Genomic DNA, 21,403 nt, shown 5'->3' with positions numbered 1-21,403 from the left:
TTTTTTTTTTTTTTTTTTTTTTTTTTTTTTTTTTTCTTTTTTTTTTTTTTTTTTTAAATTTATTTATTATTATTATACTGTAAGTTGTAGGGTACATGTGCATAACGTGCAGGTTTGTTACATATGTATACTTGTGCCTTGTTGGTGTGCTGCACCCATCAACTCGTCATTTACATCAGGTATAACTCCCAATGCAATCCCTCCCCCCGCCCCCCTCCCCATGATAGGCCCCGGTGTGTGATGTTCCCCTTCCCGAGTCCAAGTGATCTCATTGTTCAGTTCCCACCTATGAGTGAGAACATGCGGTGTTTGGTTTTCTGTTCTTGTGATAGTTTGCTAAGAATGATGGATTCCAGCTGCATCCATGTCCCTACAAAGGACACAAACTCATCCTTTTTTATGGCTGCATAGTATTCCATGGTGTATATATGCCACATTTTCTTAATCCAATCTGTCACTGATGGACATTTGGGTTGATTCCAAGTCTTTGCTATTGTGAATAGTGCTGCAATAAACATACGTGTGCATGTGTCTTTATAGCAGCATAATTTATAATCCTTTGGGTATATACCCAGTAATGGGATGGCTGGGTCATATGGTACATCTAGTTCTAGATCCTTGAGGATTCGCCATACTGTTTTCCATAATGGTTGAACTAGTTTACAATCCCACCAACAGTGTAAAAGTGTTCCTAATTCTCCACATCCTCTCCAGCACCTGTTGTTTCCTGACTTTTGAATGATCGCCATTCTAACTGGTGTGAGATGGTATCTCATTGTGGTTTTGATTTGCATTTCTCTGATGGCCAGTGATGATGAGCATTTTTTCATGTGTTTGTTGGCTGTATGAATGTCTTCTTTTGAGAAATGTCTATTCATATCCTTTGCCCACTTTTTGATGGGGTTGTTTGTTTTTTTCTTGTAAATTTGTTGGAGTTCTTTGTAGGTTCTGGATATTAGCCCTTTGTCAGATGAGTAGATTGCAAAAATTTTCTCCCATTCTGTAGGTTGCCTGTTCACTCTGATGGTAGTTTCTTTTGCTGTGCAGAAGCTCTTTAGTTTAATGAGATCCCATTTGTCAATTTTGGCTTTTGCTGCCGTTGCTTTTGGTGTTTTAGACATGAAGTCTTTGCCCATGCCTATGTCCTGAATGGTACTACCTAGATTTTCCTCTAGGATTTTTATGGTATTAGGTCTAACATTTAAGTCTCTAATCCATCTTGAATTAATTTTCGTATAAGGAGTAAGGAAAGGATCCAGTTTCAGCTTTCTACTTATGGCTAGCCAATTTTCCCAGCACCATTTATTAAATAGGGAATCCTTTCCCCATTTCTTGTTTCTCTCAGGTTTGTCAAAGATCAGATGGCTGTAGATGTGTGGTATTATTTCTGAGGACTCTGTTCTGTTCCATTGGTCTATATCTCTGTTTTGGTACCAGTACCATGCTGTTTTGGTTACTGTAGCCTTGTAGTATAGTTTGAAGTCAGGTAGCGTGATGCCTCCAGCTTTGTTCTTTTGACTTAGGATTGTCTTGGAGATGCGGGCTCTTTTTTGGTTCCATATGAACTTTAAAGCAGTTTTTTCCAATTCTGTGAAGAAACTCATTGGTAGCTTGATGGGGATATGATTGTATATTTAGAAAACCCCATTGTCTCAGCCCAAAATCTCCTTAAGCTGATAAGCAACTTCAGCAAAGTCTCAGGATACAAAATTAATGTGCAAAAATCACAAGCATTCTTATACACTAGTAACAGACAAACAGAGAGCCAAATCATGAATGAACTTCCATTCACAATTGCTTCAAAGAGAATCAAATACCTAGGAATCCAACTTACAAGGGATGTAAAGGACCTCTTCAAGGAGAACTACAAACCACTGCTCAGTGAAATAAAAGAGGACACAAACAAATGGAAGAACATACCATGCTCATGGATAGGAAGAATCAATATCGTGAAAATGGCCATACTGCCCAAGGTTATTTATAGATTCAATGGATCACTTTTTTTGCCAAAAGGAAAAACATGATGTTTTTTCCATTTCAACCTTGTTTTGCAATTTATGTGTCACTTCTTTATAAAACTTTTTTTTATTAGAAAGGTGTTACACTTCTTTCTGAGGGCTAAATGATGATAAAATAACATTTTAGTAGCACAGCTGTGGGGGCCTACTTTCTTGTCATCATCCAAAACAGGCAAAGTGCAGTGGTTGTGTTAGATGCAGGTCTTACTTAAGCAATCATGGCAACACTGTTGTGGGAGTTTACAGATCACTTCAGGAAAGTGGAAGACCTAGAACTTAACACTTACCACCCTGTTTTGAAAACTGAAGTTCAAATAATTTATTTGAGTTAATTTGCCTCAAATTTATAAAAGGGATATCATAAGAGAAAATGTTTATAAAGTTCCAAAAGCACATAGTGCCACTATAAAATGTATGGTTAGTAAATTAATCTACCAGGGTAGAAGACAGGGTAGAAACGGATCTCTTATCAGAAAAAAAAAAAAAATGTATTATTGAGAGGCCTTTGAAAAGTGTAAGGCCCCCCAATGGATATCCTAATTACCCTGATTTGCTTATTACACATTGTATGTATCCATCAAAATATCACATACACCCCATAAATATGTACAATTATGTATCAATTGAAAAGAAAATTAAGTGTAAAGCCAACAGAAGTATACTTTTTAGCAGGGTTAATCAAGGAACCAAAAAGTATGTCAGCCATTTTTCTTACTTTAAAAAACAGGTTTTTATCTCAATTTATTAATCTCTGAAAGAAAATAGAAGGACCCTGTTACGATACAAAACGTTTCTCTCTTTTAAATGTTATAGGCAGAACAAGCTACTGTAACCTCTGAATTCGAGAGCTACAAAGTCCGAGTTCATAACGTTCTAAAACAACAGAAAAATAAATCTATGTCTCAGGCTGAAACTGAGGGCGCTAAACAAGAAAGGTAAAGTCTAAATTAAATATGCAGTTTTCCTCCCACAATGCAGGTTCTTCACCAAGTAGATTGAAAATCCTATTATGTTTTTGTGTGTGGTTTTTTTGTGTTTTCTTGAGTGGTTTTTTTTTTTTTTGAGACAGAGTTTCGCTCTTGTTGCCCAGGCTGGAGTGCAGTGGTGCAATCTCAGCTTGCTGTCACCTCTGCTTCCCGGGTTCAAGCGATTCTCCTGCCTCAGCCTCCTGAGTAGCTGGGATTACAGGCATGCACCATCACGCCCAGCTAATTTTTGTATTTTTAGTAGAGACAGGGTTTCACCATGTTGGCCAGGCTGGTCTCAAACTCCTGACCTCAGATGATCCACCCACCCTCAGCCTCTCAGAGTGCTGGGATTACAGGCGTAAGCCACAGCACCTAGCCTAAACTCCTATTATGATTTTTAACTGTGAAATTATGTATATTGTTACCAAAGAAAACAGGATTTCTTGGCTTCACTGTGTCTGCAGACAGTAACAGGGAAACTTCATTACAAAGGACACTGTTACAAACTCTAAAATTAGATGTTAAAGTGCACAGTGAGGCCAGGATATGAGATAATAGGCTAACAGTTCAATTTGGTCTTAATAAGATCTTGTCATGGTAGAAATACCGGCATTAAAATTACATTATGATTTGTTTTTCCAATTTTGAAAATTCAGAAGTGAAAATTAAAATGCGAAGTATACTTATTTGCCATTAATTTAGGTTAAACAGAAGTTGCTTTAAAATATTTTACTTATTTCAAAAAATTTTAAATTTCATACTGAATTTTGGTCTAGAATTAAACTTTTCTTGTTTATGACCATTTCAGTTCTGTTTGAATGGTATATTGTTTATGCTGCTTTAAAAGTAGCATACAAATCCTGTTTGCACTGGGAGTAAGAGATAGGGCATTCCATGGCATCTGTGTTTTGTCTTTGAGTAGCAGTTCAGTATTCAAAGCAGTTTTACATCTGACTCTTACTGTTCTAAACAAGACTAATTATTATGGATTTTTGTATGTTTATGTTTCTGTTACTTTCATTTAGGAATCTATTAAATATAGAGACTGTAGATTGAAACATGGTATTTTCTCTCCAGTAGCTCATTATATAAAGGGGAAATTAGATACTGGTACTTTTCATAAATATAAAAATGTCACCATTTTCAAGAGCCATTTTTCACCATGCCTAAATTTTGAGTTCAGATTATATGAATGTAAATGTTTTGTGTTCTTTCTACTTTCTTATAATATAAATACATTTTTTAAAAAAGAAACTAATAGTGTATTGTACTTATTGTGGCAGAATTAGGATGTTAACTATTTCCACCTAGTTTTTTTTCCCGAGTCTGAAATGACCTGCTTTTCTTCCGGGATTCTCTTTCACTGTAACTTCATCTGACATACCATTCTTAAAACAACAATTTAAGAATTGTGAGCGCACCGGGTGTGGTGGTTCACACCTGTAATCCCAGCACTTTGGGAGTCCAAGGCTGGCGGATCACCTGAGGTCAGGAGTTCAAGACCAACTTGACCAACATGGTGAAACCCCGTCTCTACTAAAAATAAAAAATTAGCTGAGTGTGGTAGTGTGTGCCTGTAGCCCCAGCTACTCGGGAGACTGAGTCGGGAGAATCACTTGAACCTGGGAGGCAGAGGTTGCAGTGAGCCAAGATTGCGCCACTGCACTCCAGCCTGGGCAACAGAGCCAGACTCCATCTCAAAAAAAAAAAAAAATAGCGTGACGTTTTTTCTTTAGCTGACATAGTCCTGTAACATAAAATAGGCTATTTTGATGCCCCTTTTTGAATATGAAATTCTAAATTTTGGAGAAATTTTTTGTAAATCTATAGTGCCTAAGATTTTAAATCTGGCTATATCTTTTGTATTATATTTAATCCTAGTCTTGAATTCTTCTGACTATTGTATTTCCTTCAGAATCATCCAAGAGTATGACATTGAAAGATTAAATGGTTAAACTATATTTAAAACCACAAAATCAAATTCACCTTTTTCAAAAAATTTTAAAACTGTATTTCTGTTTTAGGGAACATCTGGAAATGCTGATTGACCAACTAAAAATCAAATTACAAGATAGCCAAAATAACTTACAGATGAATGTATCTGAACTTCAAACATTGCAGTCTGAACATGATACACTGCTAGAAAGGCACAACAAGATGCTTCAGGAAACTGTGTCCAAAGAGGCGGAACTCCGGGAAAAGTAAGGTTGTTAGCAGCACTAACGCTGTACCAGACAGCAATGTATTTCTTTGTTGAAACTTCTAATATGTTGCTCCTTGAGATAAATGCAGATGATAAAATAAAAAATAGACATATCTAAAGGCTTGGTAACTTTGCTTTATCTACCTTAGAGCTTCACCTTTTACCTTGCTTTTGTATTTTGCATTTTTAAGAACAACTAATGTCTGTCTGCTCATCCAGTATTCTGCGTCTCCTATAGCCTTCTTGGCTAGGATGTTTCTCTAAAAAAACAAAAACATACTACTTTCCAACCCAGGTATCAAATCATAAGCTTTTTTTTTTTTAAGAAGAAAACACCCAAATAGTTGCTAACTGAAAAAGAATATGCAACTTATCTTTGCAATTCTACCTTCAATTTGTCATATTTTGTTCATCACTATAATACTTTAAATAGACATTAGGCGTATTGGCAAAATAAATAGATTGTGAACAAGAAGTTTTGAACTCCTATGATAAAGAAATTGGGTAGTAGGAATATTAGGCTGAGAAAAAGAATTCTTCATTGAGCGTCTTTTATCAAGGCTGTTAAGATACTTTTATCACAGATTTTCTTATATAATATATATCTAATCTTATGCTAATCTGAAAAGTGAAAGCACTTAGCTTTTTGTGGCTTCTGTCTGTTAGTGTAATTTGCTTGTCAATCATGTAAACCAAAAGTTTCAGGGAGATGGACCAGTTTTTTAGCTGCCTATCACCAGGGTTTACCATGAGATTATCTAGGTGATGTTTGCTTGATATTCTCCAACACTTATTCTTTAGGAAAGTTATTGCAAATTACATTGCTAACACAAATAAAGTAACTGTTGATTCCTCTAAAGTAATTCAATCTTTAAGTAAGTGTTTTTTGAGCACCTACTATGTGCCAGTCACTTTTCTTAGCATTTTGAGGTATCTTTAGGAGTCTTTCCTCTTCTTCAGAAATGTTAAAAACTAACAGTATTGTTACTGTCTGTGCCCAAGTATGAAGAAATAGCCTCTTTATGTAGTCTCCACTTTTAAAAATGTTTTAATATTTATACTTTCTCTATAGTAGATTGTGAAAATGGTTCCAGAGGAATGTGATAATTAGGCTAACTAATTGATATCTGTATTACCCAGAGACTACAGTTAATATAAACAGTAACAACTGAGACAGAACAGTGAACTTCCATCAGCACAGTCATTCTTATTCCAGATGGGGGGTTTAAATATTTAGCTTTCAAGTAGGTAAATTTAGAAATGTCACTGATACTGCCTGAGAATAGACACTTTACCCTGCCTCTAATATTTATCCTGCTTGGACTATTTTTGTAACTACCGATGGTTCTTCCTTTACTTTCTTGGTAGATACTGTTTGAACAAAATGCTTGCAGAGAAATGTGTATACACTAGTATTTTCTAGATTCATTAATCAATATGAACTTAGTAATTAAGATTTCTTTTCTAAAACATGGTATTTTATTGCATTTCTCTCTTCAGCCACTAACCCCTGTTTTAAACCTTATATGGTGCGCATAAGTGTAGCAGGTAGAAAAAATGTCTTGGAAAAGTATAGGCTAAACTGTTAACAACATTTATCTACCTGTGGAATTGGGATTTCATCCTGCCAGGCATGAGAGTAATTAATGAGGGCTTTTACTTTTTTCTGTGACAGCTTTTGTATTTTTATGAGAGAATTATGTGGATCCCCTGTATAAAAGGAAATGTTTTTTTGTTTTCTTTTGTTTTACCAAAGCCAAACATGTAAAACATGAAAACTACAGGTAAACTCTTAAACGTGATGGTTCCCAAATTGTAGGCCCACTGGTTAGTTTCAGGCTGAGCACATAAAAATCACATTGAAAACTGCTAAAAGTAGGGAATTCCTAGAATACTACTGAGATCCTGATTCAGTGGGTGTAATATGAAAACTAGATGTCTCTATTTTCAACAAGGTACTCCAGCGATTCTTACGTGCAGTGAGATTTGAAACAGCTATAGTAAACCAAGTCTGTGTTTGTGGTTCGTGTCAATCGACTCAAAAATGGATACTTTCCTCTAAAGTTTTCTGAGTGAATTAAGAGTGTGAGTTTTTTTCCCCCCCCCCTTATATTTTCAGGGTAGTAGATAAAAGGGAGATTAATCTTATATTTATGTGAGCTACCACATACGATGACATGAAGAAGTGGACTAATTAAAAGTATAATTATTTTATGCTTTAAATATAGTCCTTTTTTCTGATGAACCATGAAGTTCCTAGTCTGGACAACACAACGCAGTTTCTCAACTGGGGTTCTTCATCTGAAATGTGGAATGCAGATTATTTGAACTAGATGACAGCCAGTGTCAGTTCTCATCAAGTTATTACACAATGAGTACAATGTAGGTATGTAGGAGAGAAGTTGATTCATACATTCAATAGAGGTCTTAGAGCTAATTCTCTTGCAGAACCCAGTGGAGAGAGGCTAAAGTCAGCATATAAAGTTGAAAGATCTTCTGTGAACTAAGTTTCTCATCTTTCAGATTGTGTTCAATACAATCGGAGAACATGATGATGAAGTCTGAGCATACACAGACTGTGAGTCAGCTAACATCCCAGAATGAGGTCCTTCGAAATAGCTTCCGAGATCAAGTGCGACATTTGCAGGAAGAGCACAGAAAGACAGTGGAGACATTACAGCAGCAGCTGTCCAGGGTGGAAGCACAGCTCTTCCAGCTTAAGAATGAACCGACCACAAGAAGTATGTATGTACACATGGAAATATTAGTTGTTCAAATTTTCGTGTATTTATGTCTCTTAAATACATTCTTCCAAATTCATAAGAAAGAAAATTTACTAGGTGTCACCAGTGTCAATTCTGTGATTAATGAATTTTGGATTTGCTTACTAGGAAGATATTTGAACCATCTGAATCCTTCATTGATTATACTTACAGAGGCCTGTATAACTTCTTAGAATGCTGACTTTGATGTATTTCTTACCCTCAATGGAAAGGAGTATTTCTTTTTCTCTGACTTAAACATACTCTGGTAGTCTCGTGACATATGTCTTAATTCTAGTATTCATCAGATTTGTTTCGTGTTCTCTGTTGTTAGTCATCAAGTTTGTCTACTTTTTAAATAGAAACATTAGAGATAGAGCAAGGAGCTTAGAAACACTCAGGCGGCCCTGAATGTGTAGAATTGCATGGCCAATATAGCTTCTTTCCTTTCACATTTACAACTAGTTGGAGTTTTAGTTCAGCCGCACCCAGTGTCTTCCATTCTGCTTCCAGGAAGAAGTGGAAAAATGTCAGCCATGATGATGCAGTATTTTAGTAGCAAGTTGATGGTGTTTTGGTTTCCCATGGGAAATACTGTCACTGGAGCATTAGCAGCTATTGGTCACTTATTAGGGTAAAAAAGCAACTTCAAGATAATTTAACATATGCCAAAGAATCAACAAAAGAAGTAATTGGCCAGGGCAAAGGCATACAGGAGATTGTAATCTAGGAATTAGCAGTGGAATAAGCAGTCAGCTTATCAGAAACTCAGGAAAATGCTTTAGAAAGGGCAGTCAGGCCTAAGGCAACTTAATGAAATGCAAAATAAATGAAATCTGAAGTTTAAAAATCTAGATTACAATTCTGGTTTCTAACTCAGTTATGAGACCTTGGGCAAAGTCATTCAATTTATCTGAACTTCAGATGTTTCAGGGTCAATAAACTAATAGATGTCAAAGGGCCTGATAAACTTGACAGTTTAGAGCGGACATGGTGGCTCACGCCTGCAATCTCAGCACTTTGGGAAGCCAAGTCAGGTGGATCACATGAGGCCAGGAGTTTGAGACCAGTCTGGGCAACATGGTGAAAACTCATCTCTACTAAAAATACAGAAATTATCTGGGCAGGATGGCATGCACCTGTAAGTCCCAGCTACTCGTGGGGCTGAGGTGGGAGGATGGCTTAAGCCTGGGAGGCAGAGGTTGCTGTGAGCCAAGATTGTGCCACTGCACTCCAACCTCTGTGACAGAGTGAGACCCTGTCTCAGGAAAAAAAAAAAAAAAAAAGAGCACTTTACAGTTCATCAGCAAACAGGAAAGTCTTGCTAGACAATGTAATTGATGAGTTCCATGCTCTGGATTCTGGGCTATTATTGTATGAACACTGTAGGTATGAGCAGCAACAGGTAAGAAGCTGCAGAGGTAAAGGTATAAGGGCAGTGATCGAGGATGTCTGCCGAGCAGATTTCAGCAAGTGTGTTTCAAGAAGTATGCAGCAATCTCAAATACCTAATCCCGAAAAATTGCTAGAATCTAGTTTTTTTAATTTTGGCCAGTATTTAGCAGCAGTATGGCCCTGTACTCTAAATTAATAAAAAACAAATAGTACCGTATTATGAGCTGTGTTATCTCACAGTTTATCTTAGCTAGTAGCAATTAATTTATAGCTTCCGCTAAAATGACTAACGTAGTTAAAAGTTTGATATTTGATAACTAAAATTTTTTTTTTCTTTTGAGACTCGCTCTGTCACCAGACTGGAGCACAGTGGCGTGATCTCAGCTCACTGCAACCTCTGCCTGCTGGGTTCCAGCAATTCTCTGCCTCAGCCTCCCCAGCAGCTGGGATTACAGGCACCTGCCACCGTGCCCGCCTTACTTTTGTATTTTTAGTAGAGATAGGGTTTCACCATCTTGGCCAGGCTGGTCTTGAACTTCCTGACCTCGTGAGCCACCTGCCTCAGCCTCCCAAAGTGCTAGGATTACAGGTGTGAGCAACCATACCCAGCCATGATGACTAAATTTTAAGAAATGTTTTAGCAATTCTTCATGTACCTTTCACTTGTCTTATAGTTACTTAATTCCTCTGCTTTTATCATTTGATATTTTCATTTTATTGTGTATCTCTGTAAGGTCGAATCAATAGATTTTGAACAATCTCACACTTAACCTTTAAAAAAAAATCTAATAGGCCCAGTTTCCTCTCAACAATCTTTGAAGAACCTTCGAGAAAGAAGAAACACAGACCTCCCACTTCTAGACATGCACACTGTAACTCGGGAAGAGGGAGAAGGCATGGAGACAACTGATACTGAGTCTGTGTCTTCCACCAGCACATATACACAGTCTTTAGAGCAGCTGCTTAATTCTCCCGAAACTAAACTTGGTATGTTACTCTATCTAAATATGTTTTTCTTATTTAATTTCTTTGTCTTATTTAATTACTATTACTCTAAGTTACATATGCTTTTTTAGGCTGCTCCAATAAAATTTATTTCAATATTCCACTACCTGTTTGTATTAGGGTTCTCTAGAGGGACAGAACTAATTGGATGGACAGATGGATGCTTATTAAGTATTACCTTACACGATCACTAGGCTGTCTGCAGGCTGAGGAGCAACAAGAGCTAGTCCAAGTTCCAAAACTGAAGAACTAAGAGTCTGATGTTCAAGGGCAGGAAGCATCCAGCACAGGAGAAAGATGTAGGCTGGGAGGCTAGGCCAGTCTCACCTTTTCACGTTTTTCTGCCTGCTTTATGTTCGCTGGCAGCTGATTAAATGGTACCTACCAGATTAAGGGTGGGTCTGCCTTCCCCAGCCCACTGACTCAAATGTTAATCTCCTTTGGCAACACCCTCACAGACACACTCAGGATTAATACTTTGCTTCCTTTAATCCAATCAAGTTGACACCCAGCATTAACCATCACACTGTCCAAATGGGAAAATTACAAAACAAATCTTTTTTAAAATAAAATGCGAGCTCTTGCCCTAGGTTTGAACCATAAATAAGTGGTGGGAAGTTTATAGTCACAAATAGGTGGTGGGTATTAGAAAGCAGGATAAACTATCTTCTCACCCTTCCAAGAAACTGACAGTTTCAGTTTATTCCTCTTGGTGAAGTAATGCTAAATTTTTGTAGTGATGTTTTGGTATATTTTATTCTTACCTATAATCAATATTACTGTTCAAAATTTAGGGGGAATCTGTTTGTCATCTTCCTGAAACTTCAGGATCACCTGGAGTAAGGGTCATTTGTATTCATGGTCACTGACTATGTGGGGTAGAAATTGCAAGTCATGGTTCCTTCAGGCAAAGTTAGTAGTGGTGACATGGAGGCATCGTGATAGAGCAGCAGCAGACTCCAGAAGCCGATTTGACTTTGTGATTCCTGCCAAAATTACCCGTCATCTGTGAGCCTGTTTCATCGTCTATAAAGTTTGAATAATGATACCTACCCCACCTGATAGAAGATTCTTATGAGGGTACATGATACGTGACCAGTAAATGTTAATGCTTTCCTCATTATAAGTGAAATGACATAAAGTCTTGCAATATTCATAGATGGGAAGAAGATGTGTAATAAAACTGCCTATAAACACAGTTCTGACAAATTTCAGAACTGGGACTTACAGGGCTTATATTCAGTTAGATTACATGCTTTACAACAGAGATACTGTTTTATTTGTGTCACCTACAATATAATCTGTTGATCAAGGTATGTTGAATAGATGAATGGCAAAGAAAGCAGACCTATAAAATATCACATAGTAAGATATTTATATTTAGATGTTTTCTCATTTAGAATCTTCATCTGTATCTGTGATTTTGAAAATTAATTCTTGGAACATCTTGCAGAGCCTCCATTATGGCATGCCGAATTTACCAAAGAAGAATTGGTTCAGAAGCTCAGTTCCACCACAAAAAGTGCAGATCACTTAAACGGCCTACTTCGGGAAACAGAAGCAACCAATGCAATCCTTATGGAGCAAATTAAGGTGAGATCAGCGAACCTGGCCACCATGAAAACCGCCAGTTTGGTTTTCTTGGTCCTCCATACACAGGCACCCAAGTTTAAAAATTCACATTGCAGATGCATCCATATAGACATAATCTAATATGAAGTCTTGATCTTTATATTAGATTCCTGATGGTGAGAAATACTGCTTTTCTGTTCTTTTTTTTTTTTTTTTTTTTTTGAAGACAGAGTCTCACTCTGTCGCCCAGGCTGGAGTGCAGTGTCGCAATCTCGGCTCACTGCAAGCTCCACCTCCCAGGTTCACACCATTCTCCTGCCTCAGCCTCCCGAGTAGCTGGGACTACAGGCACCCGCCACCACACCCTGCTAATTTTTTTGTATTTTTAGTAGAGACAGGGTTTCACCGTGTTAGCCAGGATGGTCTCAATCTCCTGACCTTGTAATCCGCCCGCCTTGGCCTCCCAAAGTGCTGGTATTACAGGCATGAGCCACTGCGCCCAGCCAAAATATTGCTTTTATACCTATTACATAAAGATTATTTCTTAATTCCTGCTTTTTCTAAGAAACCATAATAGATTTAGAAACTAGAGAGATGCTCACACGTCGTTGTTCCACATATGCTTAAATAAAACTTAACTGGGTGTGAGTCTTTGAATTCTAAAGATAAACAGTAAATTTAAATCATTCACATGATATTTACGGTACTGAACTACTAAACAATTTTCAAGTGGAGATGGCAAAGTGGCATGTGAAGTTTTTCCTGTTTAAAGTAGACACCAGAAACATGTAGGAATGTTGTAGAGCAGTTGAGAATTACTCAAATGACCTATTTCCACCCTGGCTCACTGATAATCACCCCTCAGAATACAGTCATACTACTTATTGAGGAGTTCTTATGACCCAGGCCCTAGGCTTTACATATATTATTTAATCTCATCACTGGTTGAGAGAAAAATTGAGGCTGGTGAATGGTGGAACAAAGTTCAAACTCATAGCTGTCTGAAAAGTACATACTTTTCCCCTGTACTTTGCTGCTCCTAATAGATCTGTCCTGTCACTGTGCAAGGCCACTAGCTGTCCTTGTCAGATTATTTTAAAGCTGAATTCAGTTATTTTCAGTAAATTGAATATATCATGACATTCCACCACTAAATACTTCAGTATGCATCTCTATAAAATAACATTTTCACACTAAAAAACATCATAGCTAACAAATCACTAATTAGCCCAGTAAACCTAAGTTACTTGTTTAAATGTTTTATTTTCTTTTTTTTTTTTTTCTTTTTTGAGACAGAGTCTTGCTCTGTCACCAGGTTGGAGTGTACTGGTGTGATCTCGGCTCACTGCAATCTCCGCCTCCCAGGTTAAAGCGTTTCCCCTGCCTCAGCCTCCCAAGTAGCTGGGACTACAGGCACGCACCACCACGCCCGGCTAATTTTTTGTATTTTGGTAGAGACAGGGTTTCACCATGTTGGCCAGGATGGTCTTGATGTCCTGACCTCATGATCTGCCTGCCTCAGCCTCCCAAAGTGTTGGGATTACAGGCATGAGCCACCCCGCCTGGCCAAATGTTATATTTTCATAAATTTATACTCTCTTGATGATTTCTTAGTCTTCTTTATTGTCACTTTTTTAAATGGTCCTAGGTTTTAGGACAAAGTTGGCTAACTTTCTTGTCTAACCTAAAATGAAAATATGATAAAAGCTACGGCTTGGTTTCAACCTGGAAATCTTCCTCAAAGACTTGAACATGCTGTTACCTTTTTTATATCATTCTTTGCCTCATTTCTTTGATAGTGTTTTACATCGTCTTATATTCTTGAATTTTCACTGTGTCTGAACTTTTGATTTAAGTGCCATTCACTGTGGACATCTTAACTGCCTGGGACTTTAGGAACAAGATAGGGGCAGGGAGTTAGTGGAGGCTACAGATGTTCCCCTCAGCCCATTTTCGGAGCCCCATGCCATACAGGCTTAGTTTCTATAGAAAGTAGAAGGCAGAGGAAACATCTTGGTACCAACCCATGGCTCCAGTTAGTTGCTCCTCATGTAGACATTCCATCAGTTCCCCAGCTTTCAACTCCAATTTCCATGATACCCTGTGCTTCTGAAGCAAGAACCCCAGTATTTACACAGGATGCATCCTCTCCTCTTGTCAGTGATACTTGTTAAGCTGCTGGACTGACTCATTTCCACTTCTTCGTCTGTTTCTCATCTTGTGAGAATTTCTTGATATGTCTCATCTACTTTTCCTCCTCTTGTATTAGCTTGTTCCTTTTCAACTTCACCCCTCTTCCCTCCAACCCTAAATAGCTTAGGACAGTGGAGTCATATAGCCCAACACACTTGATGCATATGCAGCAATCCACTTTCTAGGCAAATGCAGCTTTGAAACTATCTCATAGTTGGAGTTCAGGTTTTCGTGTCAGATGGATTTTATACTGTAATGTCATAAACTCCTTTGAAATGCTTCACATACAGCTGCTATAGTTAACTGAATTCCCTCCTTTATTGCCATATGGAGGGAAGGGGGACGTTTAGCGGGGAGGAGAAGAAAAATACATGAGTTCAGTCTGCCATATTTAATCAGAAGCTCCTAAAGCCCATTTTTAATTCATTTCTCTACACCAGCTTCTCAAAAGTGAAATAAGAAGATTAGAAAGGAATCAAGAGCGAGAGAAGTCTGCAGCTAACCTGGAATACTTGAAGAATGTCTTGCTACAGTTCATTTTCCTGAAACCAGGTAGTGAAAGAGAAAGACTTCTTCCTGTTATAAATACAATGTTGCAGCTCAGCCCTGAAGAAAAGGGAAAACTTGCTGCGATTGCTCAAGGTGGGTAAAAGGAGAGTCTTGGAACTTCTAACTTATAACTTAAACTAAACAGCCTTGTGGTTGAGAATTTGTGTGTATGTGTAACTTTCAAATTTTGCACATTTGGATTGGGTCTATCATATGAGTAGGCCATGACTAGATTTGAAAAGCTGACTTTTTTAACATCTTTAGGCAACTGTAGTACATTTATGTAATTTTAACGTTCAGCAAAATACAATACAGTGCTTAGCTTGATCTTCTAGCTCTTTGAAAATTGAACTTGTATCCTGGCATTGAGTTCTGGTGTTCAGTTGAATGTGGTTTTGTTTTAAATTCTACTTTTTAAAAAACATTTGTTAGCTTATTCCTTTTCTACTTCACTCCTCTTCCCTCCTCCAACGCCAAATAGCCTAAGACAATGGAGTCATATAGCCCAACACTTGGTCTATATACAGAAATCCACTTTCTAGGCAAATGCAGTTTTAAAAGTGTGCCATAGGCCAGGCACCAGTGGCTCACGCCTGTATTCCCACCACATTGAGAGGCTGAGGCGAGCAGATCACGAGGTCAGGATATTGAGACCATCCTGGCCAACATGGTGAAACCTCGTCTCTACTGAAAATACAAAAATTAGCTGGGCGTGGTGGCGTGCACCTGTAGTCCCAGCTACTTGGGAGGCTGAGGTAGGAGAATCGCTTGAACCCTGGAGACGGAGGATGCGGTGATCTGTCGCGCCACTGTACTCCAGCCTGATAACAGGGCAAGATTCCGTCTCCAAAAAAAACTATGATGTAGTTGGAGTTGGTTTCCATGTCAGATGGATTTAATACTGTGATGTCATTAACTCCTTTGAAATGCTTCACATACAGCTGCTGTAGTTAATTCAGACTGCATCTTAAGAATTATGGTTTCATTTTTGTTTTTAGTTTCAAATTTTATTGTTGACATTTTCAAGCATACAAGGAGGACACTATAATCTCTTTTGTAGCTGTCACCCACCTCTAACAGTTTTCAGCTCATGGACAATCTTGGCACAAACAGGGGTGAGTTTAGAGACTTTAAAACAAATCCCACACATCATTTATTTGCCCAATGAATAATTCAGTGTTTATTGGATTTCTCTGTCACATATACCCAGTTTATGTTCATTTTGCCTGGGTTATTGTGAATGTCTTTGTATAGTATCCTAAATAGGGCTTATATTGCATTTGGTTGATGTTCCTTAAGCTTTATTTTGTTGTTGTTTTTTTTGTTTGTTTGCGACATAGTGTTGCTCTGTTACCCAGGCTAGAGGGCAGTGGTCCAATCTCGGCTCACTACAACCTCTGCCTCCTGGATTCAAGCGATTCTCCTGCCTCAGCCTCCCGAGTAGCTGGGACTATAGGCGCGCGCCACCATACCCAGCTAATTTTTGTATTTTTAGTAGAGACGAGGTTTCACCATGTTGACCAGGATGGTCTCAATCTCTTGACCTTGTGATCTGCCCACCTCAGCCTCCCAAAGTGATGTGATTAGAGGCGTGAGATACCACGCCTGGCCATTTTGTTGTTTTTTTTAATCTATAGCAGTTATATATATAAATATATTTTTTAATGTGCCACTTATTAATTGAAGAAACTGGTCATTTATGCTATAGCAGTCCTATATTCTGGTTTTAATCATTACAGGGTAACACTGAACTTGTTCCAATTGACTATAAATAGGAAGATCGAGGTGCAATTGGGTGGGATGGTAGACAAAAATACATCATAGATAGTATTGTGTGCTTTCTAAGACATCAGGAGGCCCAGAATGTCCAGACGTCTTACTTTTAACTGATTGACCTTATCTAGTTGGTACTCTTTAACGTGTTCCCCTATCCCCTGTAAATCCTAATAACTAAACTGATAGAGTCATCCTCAAAATTGAGCAGGCATCTGAATCATCTGGTATACTTACTAAAATTCCAGTTGCTGGTCCCCAGTTTCTGACCCAAGATTCTGCATTTTTAACAATTTGTTGCTGATACTTCTGATCTGGGGCCCATACCTTGAGAACCCCTGGTCTAGAGGCCTGATAAGATGCAGGCTTAATTTTTTTTTTTACAGATGTACTTCATAAGTAGTATTGATAGTTTCTTTGAATCTGGTTTTTTATAGTCTTTATAATGATGTCATTATAGTCTTATAATGATGAAGGAGGAATGTTCTCAATACTGACAGTAATCTCAGTTCTTAGATTTCTTTAGCCACAATAGTATTTTCGTCACAAGAGCCCAAATAAGAATACATCATGTATATTTTAGTAAATAGTTATTCCAGTTACAAATTTGCAAATTACAAATTCACTGTCTTTAATTTATTCTAACAAAAGTAAACCTAATTTTATAGTTATAAAAAAGAAGAAATCTACTTCTAGTCACATAAGAGTAAAACTGCCCCTATAAAAACAAGACAGAGAAATCTCAAAATTATATAAAAATATATAAATCAAAAGTTTTCAATAGAACAATGATATCTCAAAATACTTAGCATGTCTAACAGCCCTCTTTTCAAAGCTCAGCACGTTTAATGTGGATGTTGCTAACATCCAGGTGGCTCCTGTAAGTTAAGCGTCCATTGATTAGAAGTTCTAAAAGAGACTAACCTAAGGGATACCAATAACATATTTTTAAAAAATATCATAGAGGAGATATACATTAGAAACCCAGAACTCGTAGATGTGCATAGTTGCTAAGTCCTGTAAACATACAGGAAAACACTTACATTTAAATTAGTTTGCCCTTTAAAGATTATTTACTACTTGTCTTTTATCAGTGTGAGTACATAAAAGACACCTTATAACAATTAAAAGCAATGATGGTTTAGCAACAGATTTAGATAATGTAAGGGTGGGTGTGGTGGCTCACACCTGTAATCCCAGAACTTTGGGAGGCCGAGGAGGGCGAATCACCTGAGGTCAGGAGTTCGAGACCAGCCTGGCCAACATGGTGAAACCCCGTCTCTACTAAAAATACAAAAATTAGCCAGGCGTGGTGGCACATGCCTGTAATCCCAGCTACTTGGGAGGCTGAGGTAGGAGAATCACTTGAACCCAGGAGGTGGAGGTTGCAGTGAGCCAAGATGGTGCCATTGCACTCCAGCCTGGGTAACAAGAGCAAAACTCTGTCTCAAAAAAAAAAAAAAAAAAATGAGAATGTAAACTAGAAGATAGTTCAGAAGAAATTACACAGAATTCAGCATGGGAGAAACAAAAAAGAAAAAGAATGGGAAAAGACATAGAGGATAAATAAAGACATGAAACATGTTTTTACTAATTGAAGTTCTAAAAGGAGAGAAAAGAATACAGCACAGATCATTTATGAAGAGAATGGCTAGAAATCTTTTAGAAATGGAGACGGATGTCTATCCACAGATTCAGAAACCCAATAAAATCTCAAGCAGTATTTAAAAAAAAGAAGAAATCTACTTCTAGTCACATAAGAGTAAAACTGCCTCTAAATAAACAAGACAGAGAAATCTCAAAAGCAGCCAGAGAAAGAAGACACATTGCCTCACAATAGACTTCTCAACACCATTGGTGTGATACTATCTCATGTACTAAAAGAAATAACTGCCAACCTTTCATATTTTCCAAGATCTCTTCTGGAAAACAAAACCTTTTAAGAATTCGCCTTCATCGAAAATTCTTAATGATGTACTCCAAGCAAAAAGAAAATTTCCTAGGTAAAAAGTCTAAGATGCAAGAAAGAAAGACATGCAAAGGAAACGTAACCACCGTATTACAGGTGTGGACTGTCAGCCTGACTGGTCACACTAGGGGCATTTTGTTACCAAGGCCTTGAAAGTACGAAAGGTCTGAGAGCCACTCTTCCTGGCACTGAAGGAAACAGGGCCCATCAGAGCAAACAAGTACCTCTTGCCTCCTTCATCTCCTTGGAAGCAAATGTTTGTAATCTCTGGTTTTGTGTAAAGTTTATAACAGTATTTTTCATTCAGGTTGCTACCTATTAGTGGATGGTGAAGTTAATTTGGTGGATCACATTCAGAATATTTTTTTTTAATCAAAAGAATACAAGCTGGGCTCAGTGACTCATACCTGTAATCCCAACAGTTTGGGAATACCAGGCAGGAGGATTGCTTGAGGACAGGAGTTCAGAATCGGCCTGGGCAACATGGCAAGAACCTATGGCTACAAAAATTTTAGAAAATATCAGACATGGTGGCATGTGCCTGTAGTCCTAGCTACTCAGGAGGCTAAGGCAGCAGGATTGTTTATTATAAGGAATTTGAGGCTGCAGTCAAACTTCTGGTTGAAATCCTGGTCATGCCACTGCATTTCAGCCTGGGCGACAGAGTAAAATCCCATTTTTAAAAAAAAATTAAAATAGTATGTCAAACATTAGAATATGCAATTATTTCCTGAAACTCTACATATATGCATGAGTATTGGTAAATACCTGACTGTATCATCAGCTCTAGATATAAAATGTTTATTATGTTGGCTGTAAGTTTATGGGGAATAGTTTTCCTTTCTGTGGGTTTGGGTGTATTTGCGAAACGTTAGCTTAGGGGGTAAAGTAGATTACCCAACTCTGAAAAGCAGCATCAAACTCCTTATAAATAAACAAACACAAACTCTTTATAAATAAACACATTAAATTTCAAGCAGATGGCATGAGCTGCTCAGAGTAGCCTGTTACAATTCTGTGTTACAAGGTAAAATGACTTAGAGTGTAGCAGTAGTCCCCAAACAATTAATGTCAAATAGATACTGCTAAGTGTAGATTGCTTCTCTCCTTGTATCACAAATGTTCATTCACCCTGCCCCCACACACATTAAAATTCAGCATAGTTCACAAATTGAGTGTTTCATTTCTATTTGAGATAGACTTTGGTAAGTCAGCTTTGCTCCCCAAGTAAGTTAGCCATATAGTAATTCTGTGTGCAAAATTTGAATCTCAATTTTACTACTCAAGCAGAAAGTAAGTCATTTTTCTGTATCTTCTTTGCTCCCAGACTGGGTTACAATTTACAGATCTGAATATTGTCACTTGTACACCATACATACACAGAGGTCTAAAACTCTATACAAGTAAATAAAGAGGAAAAAAAGCCCAACAACCCAATAGGAAAATAGACCAAGCCTGTTACAGGCTTTTTTTTTTTTTTTTTTTTTTGAGACAGAGTCTTGCTCAGTCGCCCAGGCTGGAGTGCAGTGGCGCGATCTCGGCTCACTGCAAGCTCCGCCTCCTGAGTTCACGCCATTCTCCTGCCTCAGCCTCCCGAATAGCTGGGACTACAGGCGCCCACCGCCACGCCCAGCTAATTTTTTGCATTTTTAGTAGAGACGGGGTTTCACCGTGTTAGCCAGGATGGTCTCGATCTCCTGACCTCATGATCCGCCCACCTCGGCCTCCCAAAGTGCTGGGATTACAGGCGTGAGCCACCGTGCCCAACCTGTTATATGCTTTTTGATCATCTCCAGACTGGCAGGAGGAGAATGCATACTCACTTGTAAGTACCTGACTTGATTTGCAGAGGATATAGAACCTTATCAGAAAATGACCTTCCAAGGCAAAAGCAAATGCACCCTATCTCAGCACAGCTTTTCTCCAGTTCTTATTTACCTAAGGAGATGAATAGCTGCCGGGAACATTGTCTGCACAAAGACAGGGGCCTGCCAGATCTGAGAACACAGCAAAATTTTTATTTTGTCAAAAATCTTATACTCGGCTTATACCATTCATTTCAGGTAAACATACAACAGTCTGCATTTCAGTTTAGGGAAATGTTTACAGTCATCTGGTTCTCTTTATTCTTGGAAACAAGGTTACCTCACTTGGAACACATAACCAGTGCCAAGTTGTCCATCCCTAAGCATTATTTCTTCCTCTTACTTTCTAGAAGTTCTAAAGATTGTGGAAACCAGACTTCTCAAAATTCTTTGCCCTCATTCACTCCTCCAGAAATTCATGCCTTTGTATAATCTCTTCCCTTTGAGAGCCAGTAGGTTAACCTAATGAGTTATTTTTAACCAGTAGAATACAGCAAAAGTGATAGATTAAAAGAGATTGTGGCTTCTATCTTGCTAGCAGACTCTCTGCCTTCATTGCTTGAACACTTTGATGAAACAAGCTACCATCCCAGACAGGCCCATAGGCAAGGAACAGGCCATCAGCTTAGCAGCCTTGAGGAACTAAGTTCTTCCAACTAGCACATAAGTTTGGAAGTAGATTCTTCTCCAGTCCAGCCTTCAGATGAGACCCCAGCCATGCCAACATCTTGATTGCAGCCCTGTGAGAGACCTTGAAAACAGAACCGTTTCTGATCTCCTGACCCACAGAAACTGTGAAATGTGTTAAGGTACTAAGTTTGTAGTAATTTGTTATGCAGCAGATTGTAAATAATATGCAGATAAAACCAGACAGAACAGACAAATAAATGAAAATGGCTTTAACTCTAGAAAGAGTTTCCCCATGTAAAATTTTGAAAATGCTTCTCTGCCTGAGATCAAACTGTGGTACATGTATATGTATGAAAACACAGAAAGGTGTCTGGAAGGGTAATACCAAATTAAATATCTTTATCCAAGAGGAATGAAAACCAGTATTCACACAGAAACGTATGCACAAACCTTGTGAATACATTAAAAACCAGTGAACTGTGCACTTTGAAAAGGTGAATT

The 21,403-nt window shown here is 38.1% G+C and overlaps 1 protein-coding gene across 2 annotated transcripts in view; it reads left to right on the top strand.

The window, feature by feature from the left end:
- GCC2 (GRIP and coiled-coil domain containing 2) overlaps window positions 1-21,403 on the top strand; it is a 66,605-nt gene that overhangs the window by 41,590 nt on the left and 3,612 nt on the right. For both annotated transcript variants that reach the window (XM_025353571.1, XM_025353570.1), the window contains 6 exons: window positions 2,832-2,953; window positions 5,011-5,187; window positions 7,713-7,930; window positions 10,139-10,333; window positions 11,805-11,944; window positions 14,557-14,758. In XM_025353571.1, the coding sequence (XP_025209356.1) occupies window positions 2,832-2,953; window positions 5,011-5,187; window positions 7,713-7,930; window positions 10,139-10,333; window positions 11,805-11,944; window positions 14,557-14,758 (1,054 nt within the window). The remainder of the gene's footprint in view (window positions 1-2,831; window positions 2,954-5,010; window positions 5,188-7,712; window positions 7,931-10,138; window positions 10,334-11,804; window positions 11,945-14,556; window positions 14,759-21,403) is intronic.

The sequence above is a fragment of the Theropithecus gelada genome, chromosome 13 (genome assembly GCF_003255815.1).
Source record: "Theropithecus gelada isolate Dixy chromosome 13, Tgel_1.0, whole genome shotgun sequence".
In the NCBI taxonomy this organism is placed as follows: domain Eukaryota; kingdom Metazoa; phylum Chordata; class Mammalia; order Primates; family Cercopithecidae; genus Theropithecus; species Theropithecus gelada.
The sequence above is the reverse complement of the archived record's forward strand: the minus strand, read 5'-3'. Positions and strand labels throughout refer to the sequence as shown.